Source organism: Syngnathus scovelli, chromosome 22 (genome assembly GCF_024217435.2).
Source record: "Syngnathus scovelli strain Florida chromosome 22, RoL_Ssco_1.2, whole genome shotgun sequence".
Taxonomy (NCBI): Eukaryota; Metazoa; Chordata; class Actinopteri; order Syngnathiformes; family Syngnathidae; genus Syngnathus; species Syngnathus scovelli.
This window is the reverse complement of record NC_090868.1, coordinates 4,211,362-4,229,181: the sequence shown is the minus strand read 5'-3', so window position 1 is coordinate 4,229,181 and position 17,820 is coordinate 4,211,362. Positions and strand designations below refer to the sequence as shown.

At 40.8% G+C, this 17,820-nt stretch overlaps 4 protein-coding genes across 4 annotated transcripts; 1 reads left to right on the top strand and 3 right to left on the bottom strand.

Moving 5' to 3' along the window:
• Positions 1–1,601: 1,601 nt before the first annotated feature.
• Positions 1,602–3,498, bottom strand: b2m (beta-2-microglobulin). The gene is made up of 3 exons (XM_049761313.1): positions 3,329–3,498; positions 2,381–2,656; positions 1,602–2,013 (listed from the first exon to the last, which is right to left on the bottom strand). Exons 1-3 carry the CDS (start codon positions 3,402–3,404, stop codon positions 2,000–2,002), a joined length of 366 nt encoding a protein of 121 aa, XP_049617270.1. The 5' UTR covers positions 3,405–3,498; the 3' UTR covers positions 1,602–1,999.
• A 1,803-nt stretch (positions 3,499–5,301) lies between these two features.
• Positions 5,302–9,347, bottom strand: lemd3 (LEM domain containing 3). The gene is made up of 13 exons (XM_049761248.2): positions 8,132–9,347; positions 7,690–7,730; positions 7,533–7,602; positions 7,171–7,244; positions 7,001–7,080; positions 6,781–6,926; positions 6,543–6,644; positions 6,363–6,465; positions 6,062–6,228; positions 5,899–5,980; positions 5,733–5,838; positions 5,586–5,664; positions 5,302–5,515 (listed from the first exon to the last, which is right to left on the bottom strand). Exons 1-13 carry the CDS (start codon positions 9,324–9,326, stop codon positions 5,346–5,348), a joined length of 2,415 nt encoding a protein of 804 aa, XP_049617205.1. The 5' UTR covers positions 9,327–9,347; the 3' UTR covers positions 5,302–5,345.
• A 487-nt stretch (positions 9,348–9,834) lies between these two features.
• Positions 9,835–11,875, bottom strand: tmbim4 (transmembrane BAX inhibitor motif containing 4). The gene is made up of 7 exons (XM_049761301.2): positions 11,674–11,875; positions 11,321–11,429; positions 11,092–11,197; positions 10,990–11,023; positions 10,763–10,880; positions 10,645–10,690; positions 9,835–10,552 (listed from the first exon to the last, which is right to left on the bottom strand). Exons 1-7 carry the CDS (start codon positions 11,762–11,764, stop codon positions 10,346–10,348), a joined length of 711 nt encoding a protein of 236 aa, XP_049617258.1. The 5' UTR covers positions 11,765–11,875; the 3' UTR covers positions 9,835–10,345.
• On the top strand, positions 11,772–16,824 carry msrb3 (methionine sulfoxide reductase B3). The gene is made up of 8 exons (XM_068649682.1): positions 11,772–11,840; positions 12,232–12,381; positions 12,473–12,491; positions 14,981–15,089; positions 15,607–15,684; positions 15,766–15,794; positions 15,882–15,979; positions 16,294–16,824. Exons 1-8 carry the CDS (start codon positions 11,772–11,774, stop codon positions 16,465–16,467), a joined length of 726 nt encoding a protein of 241 aa, XP_068505783.1. The 3' UTR covers positions 16,468–16,824.
• The last annotated feature ends 996 nt before the right edge of the window (positions 16,825–17,820 follow it).

Below are 17,820 nucleotides of genomic sequence, written 5' to 3'. Positions count from 1 at the left end.
CTGTGGCAAACAAGGAGTTAAAAACTTAATGAGAACAGATTTTAAAAAAAAGTATTTGTGCTTATAATTATTTTTAAATAATGTTGAGAGGATAGGCGCTACATACCTAAACCACAGGACCAGTAGAATGTTACATATCCAGTTCTAAAAGAAAGATAACCAGACTGTAAACAGAGACTTTGAGCTTCTAATCTGTTTAGCCTGTGATTTATAGTCACAGTTTTTATTCCACCACGAATCATAAAATCAAGTCACAGGATTTTGGCTGAATCTGATCTGATATCTCACCATAGCTAAAATGTTTAATAATTCAACTCCATACTAATAAATAAATACCTCATGGTGCATTATATTCATGAAAATGCAAACATACCCCAAAAATATCTCCTGGTTAACCCCATGTGGGTCACCTGGCAGGTGTACTTGTCTCCCTTTTGGGGGATGAAGGACACATATTTGGTCATGTAGTAGTCCCAGTCCAAGTCAAAGATCATCTCGGTCTGATTGGCATTTTTGATCACAACGTCATTTTTCAGCAGGTCCACTGTGATCATAGGTGGATGGAAGTTGCTAACGTAGCAGACGAGGGTGTTGGGTTTGTTTACCACCCCTGTCGTCCGGCTGTACACTTGAACAATTGGTGGTGCTGTAAAAAATTTATAAACACAAAAATGGGTTCATCTATCTGTGACTCTTCCAGTCTCTATATTTCTGTACTCAGCCTTTAGAAGGGTGACACAGACACACCCAGAAAAGTATTTAGGCATTCAGCTACTTGTGCAAAAAAGGACTGAAATATTGAACACTTATACATTTTATAAATGTTTGGAGGTCAAAGTGCACGCCAAGTTCATTATGAGTATTCCGTACACAAAATCTGCTAAATAAAATTAATTACAAGATGAGACAATGTAAATTTTTAATAAGCTTACAATGATGCATTCAAAACTATTAACAGGAAAAACTAATGAAACTATTAAATTTGTAGTTCAGTAATAATTTAAACGCTTGTTCCGTCCTCCAAACTAAAATCTCTTATGGATATTTAGAAATAATACCAAACTATACTTACATTGTTTGGTCGCCGTAGACTTCAAGAGGCACAAAACACCGAATACGATTGCGAAACCGTGTGTATTCATAATTTTAAAATCACTTCGTTGGTTATTTTAAATAAACCAGCAAACGAAAGTAAAGTGCGGATTTGGACTCCGCGATCAACTGTCGACATACCACTGATTATTCGGCACGGTGCAAAGAGCGCTTGATATGAAACACGCCTGTGCTGCGCGGGCGGTGCGAGGTGGATTTGAAAACAAAAACCAAACTCCACCCGCAAGTTGGCATGCCTCGGTGCAATTAACGAAACCAGAGCCATAATTACGCGGAAGTAGTGACCCGACACTCCTGTTTTTTGGTGTTGGGTTACTCCAGATTCTTTTATTCCGTTTGGAATAACTTGATTGACTTGTTTTGGCGTTTGCCTTATATATATTTTTTTTTTAGAATTTATGTATTAATCCATCGAATAATGTTATATATTAAAACATATTAAAGTATCAAAGATTGTATATTGCTCAATATTTATAAACACAGAAAGGTAACACCAGATGTCTTTTTATTTTTATTTGACAAAATCATCATTGGGATAGGCTACAGTGCACCCGCGACCAAAGGCGGTACAGAAAATGGATGGATCATAACTTACATAGGTCATTGTCATTGATCATCAAACACACATCTCAATGGATTATAGTGCAGTGACCAAAAAGGTTAATTATGGTCATTTTCTTTCCTTAATGTGATTATTGCCCTTGAATTGTGAGTTTAGGAATAGGATAAGAACATAACTGAGAAAGTCGGTCTTGAAATACTCTGAAAACATCGCTAGTTGAAGCCCAAGTGTAGCGTCACATTAAATGCAGAAAAAGGGTGAGAAGTGGCAACTTTATGATTCTGGCCGAATTGTGATGGAACGACATCGATGGCCCTTGCATCCTCACATATTGGCTTCTGTAAGAAAACAAAACAAAACATTGTATTATTCTAACGAGGCCATCAAAATTTGCATCAAGTAGCATTGATAGAAAATGTCAAATATAATCTGTAACTATGATAATATAATTTTACATGAAATATGACTACAAAAACAGAAAATACACTTAAAAATTATTTTGATACGCATTTGATAAAAAAAGAAAAAAGATTCTTGTTAAATTTTTTGTGACGTCATCATGGTGAATATTTACTTTGATATTGTAACGCTGATACTTTAAAATAAATACGGATGAGAACAATTTCTTGGATAACTGTTTATAATAATTTGCAAAATGTAGCAGCGTTCGACTTTGGACTTTCCATTGTGATCAATTTTACTCACCCCAGTCAATATTGCGGGGAGGACTTGAGGCATGGGTGACTCTGCAGAAATATTTGTCATCCCTCATCGGCATGAACTCAGCATGCTTGGTGAGATAGAAATGCCAATTCTTTCCGAAGCTCAAGTCGGTCTCATTGGCTTTTGTGAGCTCCTCTCCATTCTTGAACAACTGGATGGTGATGTCCGGGGGATGGAACTGGCTCACGTGGCAGATGAGCATGTTCGGCTCTCCGAACTTTGCTGGCAAGTGACTGTATACTTGCACAGTCGGGGCCTCTGTCAGAGAAGAAGAAAGTCACTTGAGAGTCGGAATTAACTAACGACATTCAAACACCTATCAAAAGTGTTTTTAATTAATCTCAAATGAAAGTTCAGATGTTCTAGTACGCTTTTTCCGACATGTTCTAGTCTATTCTTTTGAACATGGGTGTGCAGACTTTTGATATCCTGTCAGAGAAGAAGGAAGTCACTTGAGAATCGGAATTAACTAACGACATTCAAACACCTATCAAAAGTGTTTTTAATTAATCTCAAATGAAAGTTCAGATGTTCTAGTACGCTTTTTCCGACATGTTCTAGTCTATTCTTTTGAACATGGGTGTGCAGACTTTTGATATCCACTGTGAAAACTTAATTCCTTAGTTATGAACAAGCAGTTGTGGTAAAATATCCTTATTCTTTCTTATTTTATGAGCCTTATCTTATTTTATTAGCCTACTGTGGCCTAGTAAAGAGTCCGAAGTATCCTATTGTTTTTTTCAAATGAGGGTGGAGTCACTTCGTCGGGTGATTTCCGAGAAAACGAAACTTAACTTCGTCGGAAGCAGGAACTCAATTTGTGCTCCATATTTTTTGTAATATTTCTTACAGAAGAATCAGTCTTATTTATAGTTATTAATTTAAGGAAAAAAAACGATTTCGCAAAATTATGTTGAATCATATACTTACGGAACTTGGAGTCCACCAAGTAGACAGCTGTTAGAAATCCGAAGATTACCACGAACTTCATGTCTGAAGTGACCATGGATCGGATTTTAGGCTCCAATGTAACTCGAGAAATGTGCAGTTTACACTCGAAGCAAGCAATGATATCGAAAGTAAGAATGGCACAAACTGCGCAGTTGAAATACTGTGTTTGAGCCCGCCCACTGCGGGCGTGTGTGTGTGTGTTTCTTTTTAATTGCACCCTGAAAATGTGAATCTTCTGGTTTAACAAATGCGACGTCAACAATTCAGCAGGCTGGTTTCATTTTAACACATTCGCCATTTAAAAAACAAAAGACAATTGTGATGGGCTCGGTGGAATTCTATTTGCTAATCTTTTCCTAATTTACACGGATTAAAAGATATAAAGTAAATATGCATTTAAATTATGCAGTAATGGCTCCGAGAAATAAAATTCGTGCAGATTTTTATGTACGTATACATAAAAAAAAGCCTTACTGTGTACATGGTCTTTTTTTTTCTAAAAATACTAAACACTGACCCCTAGTGGTCGTTCATCAAAACTCAATTAAAATAATTGATAAAAAGTATAATGCTACAATGTTAAATTAACAATTGGATTGCATGTTTGGGTAGAGATATTTGTGCCCCCGCCAGCCAAGAAATCTGAAAATATATTGTGCCCCCCCCACTCAAAAATTAAATAAAAAACAATGACCTTTTTACTGAAAGTGATCTTTATTGTTTTACACATCCTGACAATTGTCTGGCAGCGGATGTAAGGTCAATCCTTAATGGAAAGAAAAAAAAAACAAAACAAGCTAACACATTATGTAACAGTTCTAGTGACATCAAATAGTACATCACCATGGCTGATTTAAAAAAAATAAATAGAGGAGCATTTGGTTTAATAAATCAGACAAAACTGCTACAAAATACCAAATCTCAGAAATCTACCAAAACTACATCTAGGGCCAGCTTTCCTTACCCCCTTAAACCAGTTTCAACATTTCCCCACAGCGATGCAGTGCCCATCTTTAAAAAAAAAAAAAAAAAAGGTAACACACATTTAAGGCACGGTTGGGATGTTTGCTGCTAACTGTTTTGCACCAGGTTGTGAACATCTGTCAATGTGCATCATTCATACAACTGTACACTGCAAATACTGAATGCGACTTTCAACTCACTGCATTTAGAAACTTGATTTAGGTGCATCTTAGTGTTGATAAAGAGGTGCTGTAAAAAAAAAAAAATAGCAGTTATGTCTCTTAATAGAGCTTGGAATATTACAAGTAACAAACTATCAATGTATTTAGAGTGCTCCAAAGGTCACGGTGGCATCATTTTAAAAGGGGCGAGATAGGAGACGTTAAAAATAAAAAATCATCGGAGGGGAGAAGAAAGGGCCAGACTTGACAGAGGTAAATAATACACTCGTAACATATAATATTGGATTACAACTGAAGTAAGCTTCGGGGGAAATGTACAAGACGACACTCCCCTGATTCTGTGATGTCAGGAGCACTGCAAGTTAAGATGGAGGGCATCAGGGGAAAGAAGGAATAAACAGTAACAATAAACAGCTGCATCAACGATTAAAAAAAGGGGTTGGGGGGGGGGCGCAGAGGCTTGTGTTTTGCTCTTAATGCAGGTTATTTCATAAAGCTTGTGCCGTCATTCCCATGTATTTACAGCATGTCCTCTGCTCATTCGTCAAAAAAAAACGGGAGGAAATCTGGGTTCCGACACGGAGGCCCATGCATGCGGCGGCCGTACGGTATATTCTCTACGAGGCGCGGTCGACTCCGCCGACTGTGGAAGAGACGCGCGATAGGAGTCCTTGCGCACGCATTTAAACAAACCCAGAGGGAAAATAGTTACATCCGGGACAGTTCCGATACCGACATTTGTAAAAAACCAACACTGGAAAAGACTCTGGGAAAATAAGTCATATAGAAATGTAAAAAAACAAAACATTACGTGGTCCCTGTTAGAAAGGACCGACAGAGGGAAAAACTTCTCACGAGAAGCCTGAGGAGTTGGCCGCGCCGCGCGTGGGCGAGCTGGCCGTAGTGTTCGTGGCGTTTGCGTGGAGGCTGGAGGCCTTCAGGGGTGTGTTGCAGGCCTTTGACTGCGGGAAGCGTTGGTGGTAGCGGTCCAAACGCAGGTATTTCACCGTCACCAGCTTACCTGTCGGCGCAAAAGTACCGCCCGTCACCGCTGGACTTTTTTTTTTTTTTCACCCGCTGGTGTCACCTACCATTAAACCAAGAGCCATGAAGCGCCTTGAAGGCTTTCCCTGAGTGCTCGGCGGAGAGGCACTTCACGTACACGCAGCCCTGTTGAGAAGAGTGGCTGTGAAATCACCGACGTCGGGGACGTGGCGCCGGCGGCGGCGTGTGAATACCTCTCGACACTTCTTGTCCACCGCGATGTGGACGATGCCGCTGTTGTCGCTGCACTTCTCCAGGATGGCCTCGTGGATGGCGAGATCCCAGTTCTCCCCGACCTCCCTGGAAACAAAAGCATTTGTGAAGCGCTCGCCACCGACGTCGGCAGAGCGAGGCACTCACATGACGGGGTCAAACATGTTCCGGATCTTCAGACACGGCGTCAGGCTGTTTGGTGGCGAATTCCGCCAGTCGAGAGTGAAAGCTGAGAATTCAAAATCAAAACAAGTTTGACACCCAATGGAGATGAATCAGGAGAGCCGTGATGCTTTTTCAGTGCCTTTACCTTCTCCCTGCCAAACTTTGGAGGTCTTGTCGCAGCTGAGAGACGGCTGGATCCACCTCCAAACAAGAAAGTCGGATCCCCCGATTCTCACGCGCTCCGTTCGAATTCTGGATTCGTTGGCCGACAGAAATTTCTCGGCCCGCTCCCAGATTCTCTGCATTTTCTTCCTACAAGACAACACAAGTGTTTCTCACTTGTTCATCGGGACGAGCGTATGTGCTGGTTATGTTGCTAACATTCCTAATACAACAAGTCCTGTTGACATTTTTTTTTAAACCACCCCAACCGCCCCCCCACTAACCGGTCCTGAGGTTGAACCAAGGAGTCTCTGACGTGGGGTATAGGCAGGTACGGCTGAAGATCTTGATTCTCTTGACAAGCGTCATTATGGCTCTTTAGAACATCTGAACAACATTAAACACACAGTCAAGGTTATTTATTTGTTGAGGAACTTTGATGATGCACAGTCCTTCCTTCTTACCGATGATCCTCTCCACCATGTGATACATCTGTCTGGTTTCCTCCTCCTCTCTCCTCCAGCGATACTTAACGTAGCACACCAGGCCCCACACGCCGCCGACCGCTGCGTACAGACATGCAGGTTGAAACATGACGGGCATTCCACTTAGGGTGTGTGGGGGGGAAATTCCTCTTAAATTATAATGACATCACCAGGCGAACATGGATGGCGAGGCTACGGAAAAAAGTTGACGTCTTACCGGCTGCCAGGAGGGAAACTCTGCTGATGACGGTGAGGAAAGCTCGGCGGAAGCGGCACGTGAAGGACATCCTTGGATGCGTGGATTCCAGCCAAGCGACCTCGGACACGTCGGTCATTGTTTCATCGGCGACCTTACCGGACAGCCTACAAATTGCACGCGCAGAATCAATACCGATGATGCCATAATCAATGTGCAAATATAAATTCCATTCCATTACCTTATCCCAACGTCTTGGCCTGTCTTGATGATCCATTCAAGCGACGTGTAGACTAAGTCCTCAAACGTCGCATTTTGAGTCTGGAGATTGACAATTATGAATCTCACCACGAGACGACACGACAAATTTCAATCATTGTGAAAACTGGCCACATTCATTAACGACTATACCGTCAAATAAGCAGAGGCTTCTTCTATGGACAGACTTCTGTTGGGATATTGCTGATCTCCACAGTCATGTTGGCCTGTAAAAAAAATATGAGTGCTTTGTGACAACTTCCTCTTAAATTATACTAGCAAAAGGAAGCAGGTATAGATTGAAGAGCACAGGGATCGAGCACGGACCCCTGCGGGACACCATGTGAAACTTACATACGTTGGCAATACCGCAGTATGATAAAAACAAAATCATTTTGGATTTTACGAAAGTTGATTACAAGGAGGTTCTTGATTAAATAGGAAAAATCCACTATGTTACAGCTATCAAACCAAATACTAACAGCAGCTTTGGAAAGCTAAACATTGATACCCACCAGCGATGTGCGCCAGATGATCATGGAGATCTAGCAGCAGGTTCAAGATGAGGTCCCTAACGGTCTTGTTCTGTTGAAGAGAAGAATTAAAATATAAAACAATCTAATCTCTGTTTTATATATAGTTGTTGCTAAAAAAAAAAAAAAGTGTACTTACATGCGTCTGGTCGAACTCGATGCCAAAAGGATGACTCTTAACTGCGACAAAAGAAGGAATACATTCATAATAAATCTTAAAGCGAGACCACAAGCTCAACCGGTTTCAGGAAATTTGCTTTTTCTTCAATCAGGGTATGTTGGAGGACGCCATTAAATAAGTGAGTCATCGGCCGCTTTATTGCGGCCGTTTAACCATCTGGAACTAGAAATCAGAATATAAATTTGCTTTGAGGCGGAGATAAATCTTGTAGCTGATATGTTTGAGTTACTCACATGTCGAACATCTTCAACAGATATGGGTTTGTTTACTTGTGGTGCAATGGAACTTGCTCATATTATAATGCCTGTTTGGCTTGTAATGATTTTCTGTGATCTCTTCTTTGTTTTCTATCAGCGGCACTCGATTTTAAAGTTGCAGGAGTGCGGGAATGTTTACTTACTGACTCCATCCACCTCTGATGATCCAGTGCCCCTCATCCTGAGGTACATGAAGCCCAGGGCAAGGAAGAAGAGGCATGCAGCCGTGAGGAGAAACATGGACAGGTAGTGGGCACTGAACCCGCTGGAGGTGGCCACCTCTTCCCTTTTGAACTGCTGGAAAAGCTCATCCACCGGTGCAGAAGAAAGCTTTTCCTTCTGGGGCTGGCTGTATGAGTGGTTGGGGGTGGTGTGGTTGGAGTGGTTGCCGCTGTAGGTATTGGCCAGGCTGCTGTACTTGGAAAATCGCGGTCTCAGCCCAATGCTGAAGCGACTGACGTCCTGGCGGTCGGCGTGGTTGTTCTCCGCTTCTCCTCTATGGTTGTCGTTAAGCGACACGTAGATGGTCTTCCTCGGATAGCTTCTCATCGCGTCGTCGCTCTCAGCCCCCTCCTTCCGTCTGCTCACCATGTTTAGACTCCCGGGTGGGCTCGGCGCCTTCGCGTGGCCCCGTCTGGGCTCCAGACTATCCCGCTGTGGGTCTCCACCAAGGCCCCAACCCTCTTCCGCCGCCTCTTCGTCGGAGTCGGAGTAATTCCCAGCAGCTAGCTTACTTGTATGCAAGTGTGACGCCCTACTGCCATTTAAAGAGCGCGAGGACTTCTCCAGGCCCCTTTCAAATTCGTCCTCAGATTCATCGTAATTCACTCCATCCGCTTCGGCAGTCGTTTTAACGCCGGGTCCCCAACACGAGGAGATCCGTCGGTTACCCCCCGGAGCCAACGTAGAATTGTTGCTGTTCAGTGGATTCCCCGCGCCATGTCGACTTTTCTCTTTATCGAGCTTTATTTTTAAAGCGGGGCTCCTCCGCGGCGCCCCGCCGTGGTTGAGAGCCTTCCTTATTAACGGAGCTTCGACGTCAGATTCGTCCGAGCTGAAGCCGAGAACGGTGGACTTCCGGCCCGGTCTCCTGCTGGAGCTCAGGTGCGTGACGTTATGGCTGGCTGGCCTGTCTCCCGCCGTGTTGCCGCCACTGCTGTTGACGGCCGCGCCGCTGCGGGTTTTGGCGACTCGAACTCCTCGTTGGTGCTCCTCGCGAAGCTTCTTGAGCTTCTTCAAATACACCGGCCGAGTGCTTTCGGTAACCGGACCCGGAGTGAAACCGAGGCGCTTCAATTCAGAGTAAAGCTCCTCGTCCGTTAACTGCGTTGACGCCATCTTAGTCCAACTCAAGCAAAGGACTTTAGGGCGGAAGTGACGTAGTAAAGTGACAGGCTGCCGTGATCTAATTGGATTAGACCCAAAACTTTGGCAGACGTTTAAAGTTATTACATCTCTGGGGAGAGGAAATAAAATGATTAAAAGATTTGTACTCTCTTTCATCAATTAAACTACTCCTTCCAGTTTTTCTTTGTTCATTTATGACCTGGTAAATAGTTATTTGAAAAGAATAACGTTTAAATACATGTCCTCAATTTTCTGTATTCACATGATGTACGTTCACGACAATATTGTAAATGAAAACAAATCTATACATTAAGCCAAACTTAAAAATCTTGGTAATATAAATTGAAGCTATCTTTCAATGAAGAGATATTCTCCACTATTTAAAATGCTAATTGTTGACAATATTTTTTCAGTGAAAACAAATGTCTCATAATATGTCTCAGTTGTACTCTGAAATCGCACATACACTTATGATCACGCAAAAGACGACAACTTAATATTTGTTTGGTTTGACATTGGAGAATCTTTTATTTGCCCCATAGTGAGAGAAATTAAATTTCAACAAAGCCAGAACACAAGAACTGCCATTAAACCCACATAATGTCCATAATTAATCTGAATTAAAAATAACATTGTTAATAGTGCAAGTGCACAATGGAATTGGATCAATCCCGCACAAATATTACATGTTAAATATTGCACATCTAGAGAGTACATTTTAAAGTGTTTTTAGAGCAATGATATTAAATGCATATTCAAAATAGACATACAAAGACATTCCATTTCTTGTATTACAGCACATAACAGGATAACAGTAATCTGATCCCTTCAGAAGAGATTTTCAATTTATAACAATTTACCCACCAGATTTGAGTGTAAAGCGAAAGCAAAAGAATAAATTGCCAGTACAGCTGCCCACAGTGTTAAAACCAAGGGCGGCCATGTTGTCAGATCTCAAACACAATCCGACTGATTGAATTCAAGCTATTCAAATAGGCACCGACTATTTTTTAGTGCTTCTTCATCGAGTCTAGGATACGCAAAATGTGAAGGAAGAGGTTGACGATGTCCAGGTAGAGATTGATGGAGGCCAAGATATGCTCCTCGGGGGAGAGCTGCTTCATCAGCAGGTGGGTGTCGTAGATGATGAAACCGCAGAAGATGAACGCGCCGGTTCCGGCGAACAGCAGCTCTGTGCTGTCGCTGTTAAAAAACACCTGAAAAGAACACAGAGACAGACCAAATAAAACTGTCAGTTTTGAGAAAGGGGGTCCTATGACATTGACGCCGTGCAAGTCGACCCACTCACCCTCATAACGCTTGCAATCAGGAGGATCCACAAACAGGAAAAAAGGCTGCAACACAGAGTAAATCAAATACACTGCAAATCTCAACGTGCGTTTCTTCCCTTTTTCGAGCCAATTTACCCTGCTCCCAGTTTAGTGAAATCTCTTTTGGATTGAAAGGTGTAAGCAGTCAGTCCAGCGAACACGGCACAGGTCAGGAACAAGGCTTGGAGCACGGTAGAGTATTCGTAGAAGGTCACTGTATATAAAGAGCGGCGCCGTTATCACAACAGTGCAAAGGCTTACGAGTTTATAATATTAATGTAGTGTCATTACGCCAAAGTACCACTGTATTCAGTTCTACTTACAAGCAGTGGCCACTGAGATCGCCTCCAGCAGAGTCTGCAAACGACACACGAGTCAATAAAAGCACTCAGAAATCTGGAGATACAGAAGAGCGTATCACTTACAAATACAAACAGCAAGTAGAGATTGACGGGATGCTTGTGTCTGTAAACAGCCAAGGCCAGAAGCAGGGCCAAAGATCCCAGAGCGGAAACCAAAACAACAGCAGGGCTGCGGAAGAGAACAGGTAAAACCCAAAGTCCTGTTTATAAAATGTCTCCAGCGCTGTTGTGCAATGATGGAGTCTCATAATAGGTATTACAACCACCTAGTGGTCCAATTTGAGGTGCTCACCTGGCATGAACAAAGTCCTTGATGGTTTGAGAGAACATAAAAAGGGCAGATGTGCCCGTTGTCAGAATGATCTGCAAGCTTAGGAGGGTGTACACCTTCCGCAGGAAATCTGGAAAAGTTTCAATTAGCAACACAATAGCTTGTTCCCACCCACAAAACCGGAATGGCAAAATTGCAGCGCTAATATAGACTTTAAAGTGAAACTAAACAAATAGAAAGACTATCCATGCAATCGAAGTAACAATATGGATATTTTGGAGGAATATATTCCCGTTAGCTACACTGTCAGGTGATTCCGCATACATTTCCGCTAGCTAGCGGCTAATTTTCACCAATTGTGTAACTTCACATACCCATACGTATCTGAACGCTGGCTGTAGCGACATTAGTGCCATAGTTGAAGTCATCTTCAATCGAAGATCTCGGATATTTTTCACAGCTCATCGTTAAAATGGTCCAGATGTCTTTTGTCCTGAAAACGGCAGATTATAAACTGAGGAACGATGTGGAGCTCGGACGCGTAGTTATGACGTCATCAAATTTTGTAAATAAACTTTTTTTTTACACGAAGCTTTATTGAAAAATTCTAATTACTGTGTTCGCTCGATAGATTCTATTGTATTTTTCTTTAAGGATTATCCTGTTTAGTGCATTTATTTTGTTTAAAGCTTTTGTGTACATTTTAACTCATATTAATATATATTATTGTTCACGTCGAATAAACTGTCTAAACAGGTAAGCCAAATCATTAAAATTAAACAAATAGTATTTATTATCAAATATATTCACGTTTATATACCGTTGACAAATATTGTGCACATCCTGATTTTAAATAAAGCTTCTAAACAAAAACAGATACGTCGGGACCATAAATGGACACGTCCTGCAACCGAAGCTGCGCTGTTGCATAGCTGAAAGTGTCGCGGGACTTGTTACCAAGCTTGTCCGGTTGTGTCTGTCCCATCTCCGGCTCATGTTTCACCCAATCCCCGGCAGACTGTCACTTGGTTGTCGCCGCCGCTTTTTTCTTTACCTCTCATTCCTGCTCTTACTCCCTACTGGTATGTCTCCATATTTTAATGACGTAATAATTCTGATGTTTAGTTAACAGTACCGATACTGCTTTTCCAAAATGATGACTTTGCATTTCAGGCTGCAAAAGGGGCTGCAGGTACGTTAATAACAATGTCATAAACGCAGAGTCGAGCGATTGCTTTTGTCTACTGTACAACATAAATGAGATTCAATGTTTTTTCATTTGACAATAACAAAGTTATTATTGACGTGGTGAACTTTTGGGGACTAAGTTGAACCGATACACACTAAAGTGTCTGCGTTTCAACATGGCGACTTCTCGATGACTCCAGCTGTTTTTATAATTTTACCACTAGATTTATAGAACAGTATACTTGACCCCTTACATACTGTTCATTTTCCACGCAGATATTAAAATAAATTCAGTGTCGGTCTGACATTAATAAATGCTTTAAGAAAGTCCTGCAGGAGCATGTTTAGCACCTGAACAAATGTGACAACTCCACACAGCTTCTCCACTGCCCCATAAAAATACTGTAAACATATATTCACATAGCTTAGTTTCCAAAAAACAACAATGCCTCTCGGATGGTTTACGTGTAACACTACACCTCTCTATTCATTTAACATGTGCCGAGCTATTAATATTAAAGTCGTCCTCACCTCGAGTCGGGCTCTTTTCAAATTAATACCCCAAAAAATTATAGTAGTCCAAATATTTTAAAATAATCCAGCCTACTCTCTTGTCTTTCTTTAGTGTGACTATCTCATGGCCGCCTTGCTCAGACGTGGGCTCTTCCTGGCCTTGCCCTATCTCAGAGGGCAAGGCAGCAGCTCAGTCTGCCACCCTGCGGTGTCGGCCATTCTGCTAGGTAGAGTAAATTTTCCTGCGCTTTAGTAGTACACGGAAGTCCGACCCCATTCCATTACGTTGGTCCAATTTCCAAACGCCATTTTCCACCTTTCCACCCATTTACATTCTCATTTGCACTAAGATGGAACTGAAGCGAAAGCCTTTAAATTTGACGAAAACCTCGTCACCACAAACCTCAACATATAGAAGGTACCGTAACTTAACAAAATATAAGAAACCGTTTTATTGTATTATTAACCTAATATCTCCACTCAACTTGTGATTCTTGTTTATGTAAACGAAGCCTTTGTCTGCCGCCATTTTGTCTCAACAAAAGGCTTTTTATTACTCAAGAGAGTCTGCGCAGTGTTTGTTTGTAACCTAAACTCATTTGTCATCTTACCATTTTCCTTCTTTTAAATCTCAGATATCCAGCCATCGTCCGCTAACAATTTACTTCCTTTCTAGGTGTTCGTTCCGAGTCGTAACCATCGCTTTCTATGTGTTGCATGACCCGGGAACCCCCCGACAACCCCGCTCAGTTATCGTGACCTTTTACGTGTTATCTCTCCTTGTGTCTGCTCCTCTTCATCCAGCCCAGGCCTTGTTGTAAGCCCTGCTGAGGAGGGTGTTTTGATTCTAGTGGTGGTTGGAGTATCTCTTCAGCAGCCATGTCAGGCTTCAATCTTCTCCATCTAATAAGCAAGAGTCAGCCTGTGACTCTGAGGTCCTGCAGTCTTCCCTCAGGTCCACTGACTGGGTGCCATGTGCCTGCTGTGCTCTGCCTCTCTTAAAAAAAAAAAAGCCTTAACATTTGGCTGTTGTGCCAGCATGTCTTAACAGTACCAGTCTGTGTGTGTGTTCACAATAATGTGCTGCTTTCACTGGTTTTCTTAATTTTGAACAAACCTCCCTGGGAAAATAAATTATGCTTGGGAGTTTCCATGTCGATCTGATCAAACTTAAATTTAAGTAAAGAGGCTTAAATTTGTCCCAGTGAGGTTCCCAAATTTTGCAGTGTTTGTTTAGTCTTCAAGTATTAAAGGTCAAGGTCACAAACTGGGGATAATGGTATTTGGATTAATTTTTAAATAAAGAATAGTTGGGATAGAAATTGAGTATGGCCTAATTATCAATCAATTGATTTTTGTCAATTGTGTGGTGGTTTTGATTGTTGATTTGTGGCAATTGAGGCAAAATGACATGCAATGCTCGGCTGCAACCAGCAGAGGCGCTGTTGAGTCGATCAACTAGGTTGTGGTGCAGAGAAGAAACACACAAGGTTCATCTATACTCAAATTCTAGGAACCATTAATCCGTTCAACAAACAAAAAACAAAAATGATTGAGAACTCGTTAGCTGAGCAGTGCTATTAGCGCAGATGCTAGCCATAAAACAGCAACAAACACCATATTTGATTGTCGTGGTAATGAATCATGGTTACTCCAAGAACGAGTCGATAATTTACTTTAAAAAAAAGCATTTTCAAATGAAAAAATCAACACTGATGTATGCTAACGCTTTAGTTTCATGGCTGTTTGTGTTGTTCGTTGTCTCACGCGTAGAATCTGGGCGCTAACAATACAAACCAAATGGTTCACTGCTTTGCTTCCTTGCAGCTTGCACGCATTGAGTGGGTTTGATTTTCAAGGGATTTTTTTTTTTCAATAATTACACAATTAAAGCTTCAGATCATATGAGCAGAAAAATAACAGTTTTAGTGAAAAGAATAATCTCGACACCTTAATCGCTGACTGCAACGATTTCCGTAGGAGCTGCTCGAACCAAGAAAACATGGCTGGTGACCTTCTCTCAGGAGGAGATGAAGAAACGTCTCACGCCCATGCAGTATCACGTGACCCAGGAACGAGGAACAGAAAGGTGCGGGCCCTGAATTTAAGGCCGATTATTGGTTGTTGTTGATTCTTGAAGCAACTGTGGTAAAGGAAACAAACAATATTATTATAGCAATATTTTTAAATACATTTGTCATGTATGTGTACTCAAGTTTAACCAGCTTCCATTTTTATTTTTTTAACAATTGGTCATTTAATCAGAATTTTTTTTCCCATTAGTTGTTACTGTTATGTTTTGTTAGCATAAACGCCAACGCAAGCTAGCCCTCGAACATCAAACTCCACCCCCTTTCTCAGTACGAGAACACTTTTGTTCATTTTTTTAAATTATCAATTATAAGGGCTATTCTTTATAGCTAATAATAAAATATCTTTATTTTTGCACTGATACCCCTATTAGGCTGGTATCTGTGTTGCTGTTTCGGAGCATGTACCGGAACCAATACTGGTGGGGAATTTTTATTTTATTTTTTTGGTGCAGGTACCATTCAGTCAAGGTGTACGTTTTCCACCTCTGCCTCTTATACCACCTTTCTGCACAGTGCCTTCACAGGAGAATTCACGGACCACAAGGAAGATGGAATCTACATGTGTGTAGTCTGCGGGGCACCGTTGTTCAGGTAAGACCTTTCTAATGTTAATTGTTTTGTATTTATAGCCTAGAAATGTTTTGTCATGCGAATATTTGTTTTCTTTTTCAGTTCAAAAGCCAAATTTGACTCAGGATCAGGTAAGAGCAACCTGAACGGACAAAAATGTTACCACAAACTGAATATATCACCACAACATGACTTTCTCTCTCATGACATACATGCAGGTTGGCCTTCCTTCTTTGACCTTCTGAAACAGGATTCCATCGAGGTGACAGATGATTTCTCCTATGGGATGCACAGAGTGGAGACTACCTGTGGCAAGGTACACTAACGGCACTTTATACTACCGATGAGATGCCAAGGGTTTTCCCACTTTGTGGCTAGACTAATCTCTAAACAATAAATCCAAATAATTTGGTGTAAATAACACAACTTTTAACCACAGCAAATTGCCTCTTCCCCTGTCCCACTCTCATATGGTGTTCCACAGGGTTCAATATTTGGGCCCCTGCTGTTTTCAATGCATTTTCTAGACCTAGGTTCCAAAACATATTTTTATTCTATGGTTTTGAATCAGCATTGTGTATACAAGAAATATTTCCTAAATCAGTTAAGTAGCTCTTCATTCTAATGCAGTGCGGAGCCCATCTCGGCCACCTGTTTGATGACGGTCCAAAGCCCACCGGGAAACGTTACTGCATCAACTCGGCCTCGCTGGCTTTCCAGTCCAAAGATGCAGAGGGGGCCTCTGGCTCCGCCCCCACAGGTGCCGCTGCAGACTCGATATCTGAGGGAAGGACAGAACTTTAAGAACCCGGCAAGAATCCTATATAGTGTGTGATTGAGTCAGTGATTGCATAGACTTATTATAGTTGAATCAATTTGCAATTTTGAGCTAAAGCAACACGCACAAAAATCATACGTTAAAATAATACTGACCAAAACTATTACTCATGTTCACTAATAGGAAAACGTACTCAAAGATGGTTGCTGTCCTGTTTTCACAGACAACTGCTTATTTTTTAATACACTAGAGTCTATTTTGAGTGCACCTTTGATGACGGGATTGTGTTTGATTTGGACACTATTTTGTATTTCTTCATAATGAAAATTATTTTTTGGCACAGCTTGAAGTGATGAATTGATGAATAAAACAGCACAAAATAATATGACTTTTTCTCCTTTTATTTAATTTGATAACTACATTTTATTTGTGTTAATTATTGTAATATTAAAAACAATAATATTAAAATAAATAGGCAGAGCACAGTATAAATTTGTGGTGTCAGTAATGAATGATTTTTTAAACAAATTTATCTGAGTTATGAGATACATAAAAGGTAACATTTCTAAAATAGCGAATTAAATCAACAAGATAGCTTTTAAATAATAGTCTTGCATATAATTTATTATTTCTTGATTTTTCCCAATTTGTCCTATTGTGCAAAGTTGTGGGAGGTCTACTCACAATATGATTTAAAAAAAAAAAAGCAATATGCATTATTAATATGACTTATTATACGGACCTACTTTTGCTAAAATTTTCTGAAGTTAAAAGACAAAAGGAATTAAAAGGATACGTTTCTGCTGTTCATTGAAGAAACTTTGTGAATGATGCAATCTAGAAAAATTCTGATAAATGTAATTTTTAAAGCGATTCTTGAAGGTTCTTAAGAAAGGAACTGAATACCTGTGATGTTTATGAATTTACATTTTTTATTTTTTACTAACAATTGTAGAGTAGTAGCTTAAGGAGACATGTTGATATGATATATTGGCCAGGCATGAATTAAAATTTGGAATAACCCCAAAATATTTGCAACAAAGGCTCCTGCAAATTTCATTATACAACACACACAAAGCAATTCCTAAATTCACCAGGGTCAAAGGTCAAATACATCTCACCGAGGCTGTACATGTACCTCTGTCAAGGATGCTGTTGTTTTTTGTTGGCATGCAAGTTGACAAAAATAAAATATAATCATGGAAGAATGAAAAAAAACATTTTTTACAACCTTCTGGTGGAGCAACACGAGAAGTTTGAGACTAAAGGACATGAAAAGGGAGCCAGAGAATTCAAAACGACTCAAATCTGCAAACTTACCTTTAATGTTGAACACTTGATCTTTATGATGCATTTCTGGCATCATAAAGGCCAACTTT

What these genes read in the sequence shown, in the direction of transcription:
- b2m (XM_049761313.1), bottom strand. Translation starts at nt 3,404, where the DNA reads ATGGTCACTTCAGACATGAAGTTCGTGGTAATCTTCGGATTTCTAACA. An exon ending in CTTGGTGGACTCCAAGTTCC is followed by an intron (nt 2,657 to 3,328) that starts GTAAGTATATGA and finishes CTTCTCTGACAG; the next exon opens with AGGCCCCGACTGTGCAAGTA.
- lemd3 (XM_049761248.2), bottom strand. Translation starts at nt 9,326, where the DNA reads ATGGCGTCAACGCAGTTAACGGACGAGGAGCTTTACTCTGAATTGAAG. An exon ending in TCATCTGGCGCACATCGCTG is followed by an intron (nt 7,245 to 7,532) that starts GTGGGTATCAAT and finishes TTTTTTTTACAG; the next exon opens with GCCAACATGACTGTGGAGAT. An exon ending in AACATGTTTGACCCCGTCAT is followed by an intron (nt 5,839 to 5,898) that starts GTGAGTGCCTCG and finishes TTTTGTTTCCAG; the next exon opens with GGAGGTCGGGGAGAACTGGG.
- tmbim4 (XM_049761301.2), bottom strand. Translation starts at nt 11,764, where the DNA reads ATGAGCTGTGAAAAATATCCGAGATCTTCGATTGAAGATGACTTCAAC. An exon ending in GATCTCAGTGGCCACTGCTT is followed by an intron (nt 10,881 to 10,989) that starts GTAAGTAGAACT and finishes CTTTATATACAG; the next exon opens with TGACCTTCTACGAATACTCT. An exon ending in TGATTGCAAGCGTTATGAGG is followed by an intron (nt 10,553 to 10,644) that starts GTGAGTGGGTCG and finishes TGTTCTTTTCAG; the next exon opens with GTGTTTTTTAACAGCGACAG.
- msrb3 (XM_068649682.1), top strand. Translation starts at nt 11,772, where the DNA reads ATGGTCCAGATGTCTTTTGTCCTGAAAACGGCAGATTATAAACTGAGG. An exon ending in CAAATTTGACTCAGGATCAG is followed by an intron (nt 15,795 to 15,881) that starts GTAAGAGCAACC and finishes ACATACATGCAG; the next exon opens with GTTGGCCTTCCTTCTTTGAC. An exon ending in TGGAGACTACCTGTGGCAAG is followed by an intron (nt 15,980 to 16,293) that starts GTACACTAACGG and finishes ATTCTAATGCAG; the next exon opens with TGCGGAGCCCATCTCGGCCA.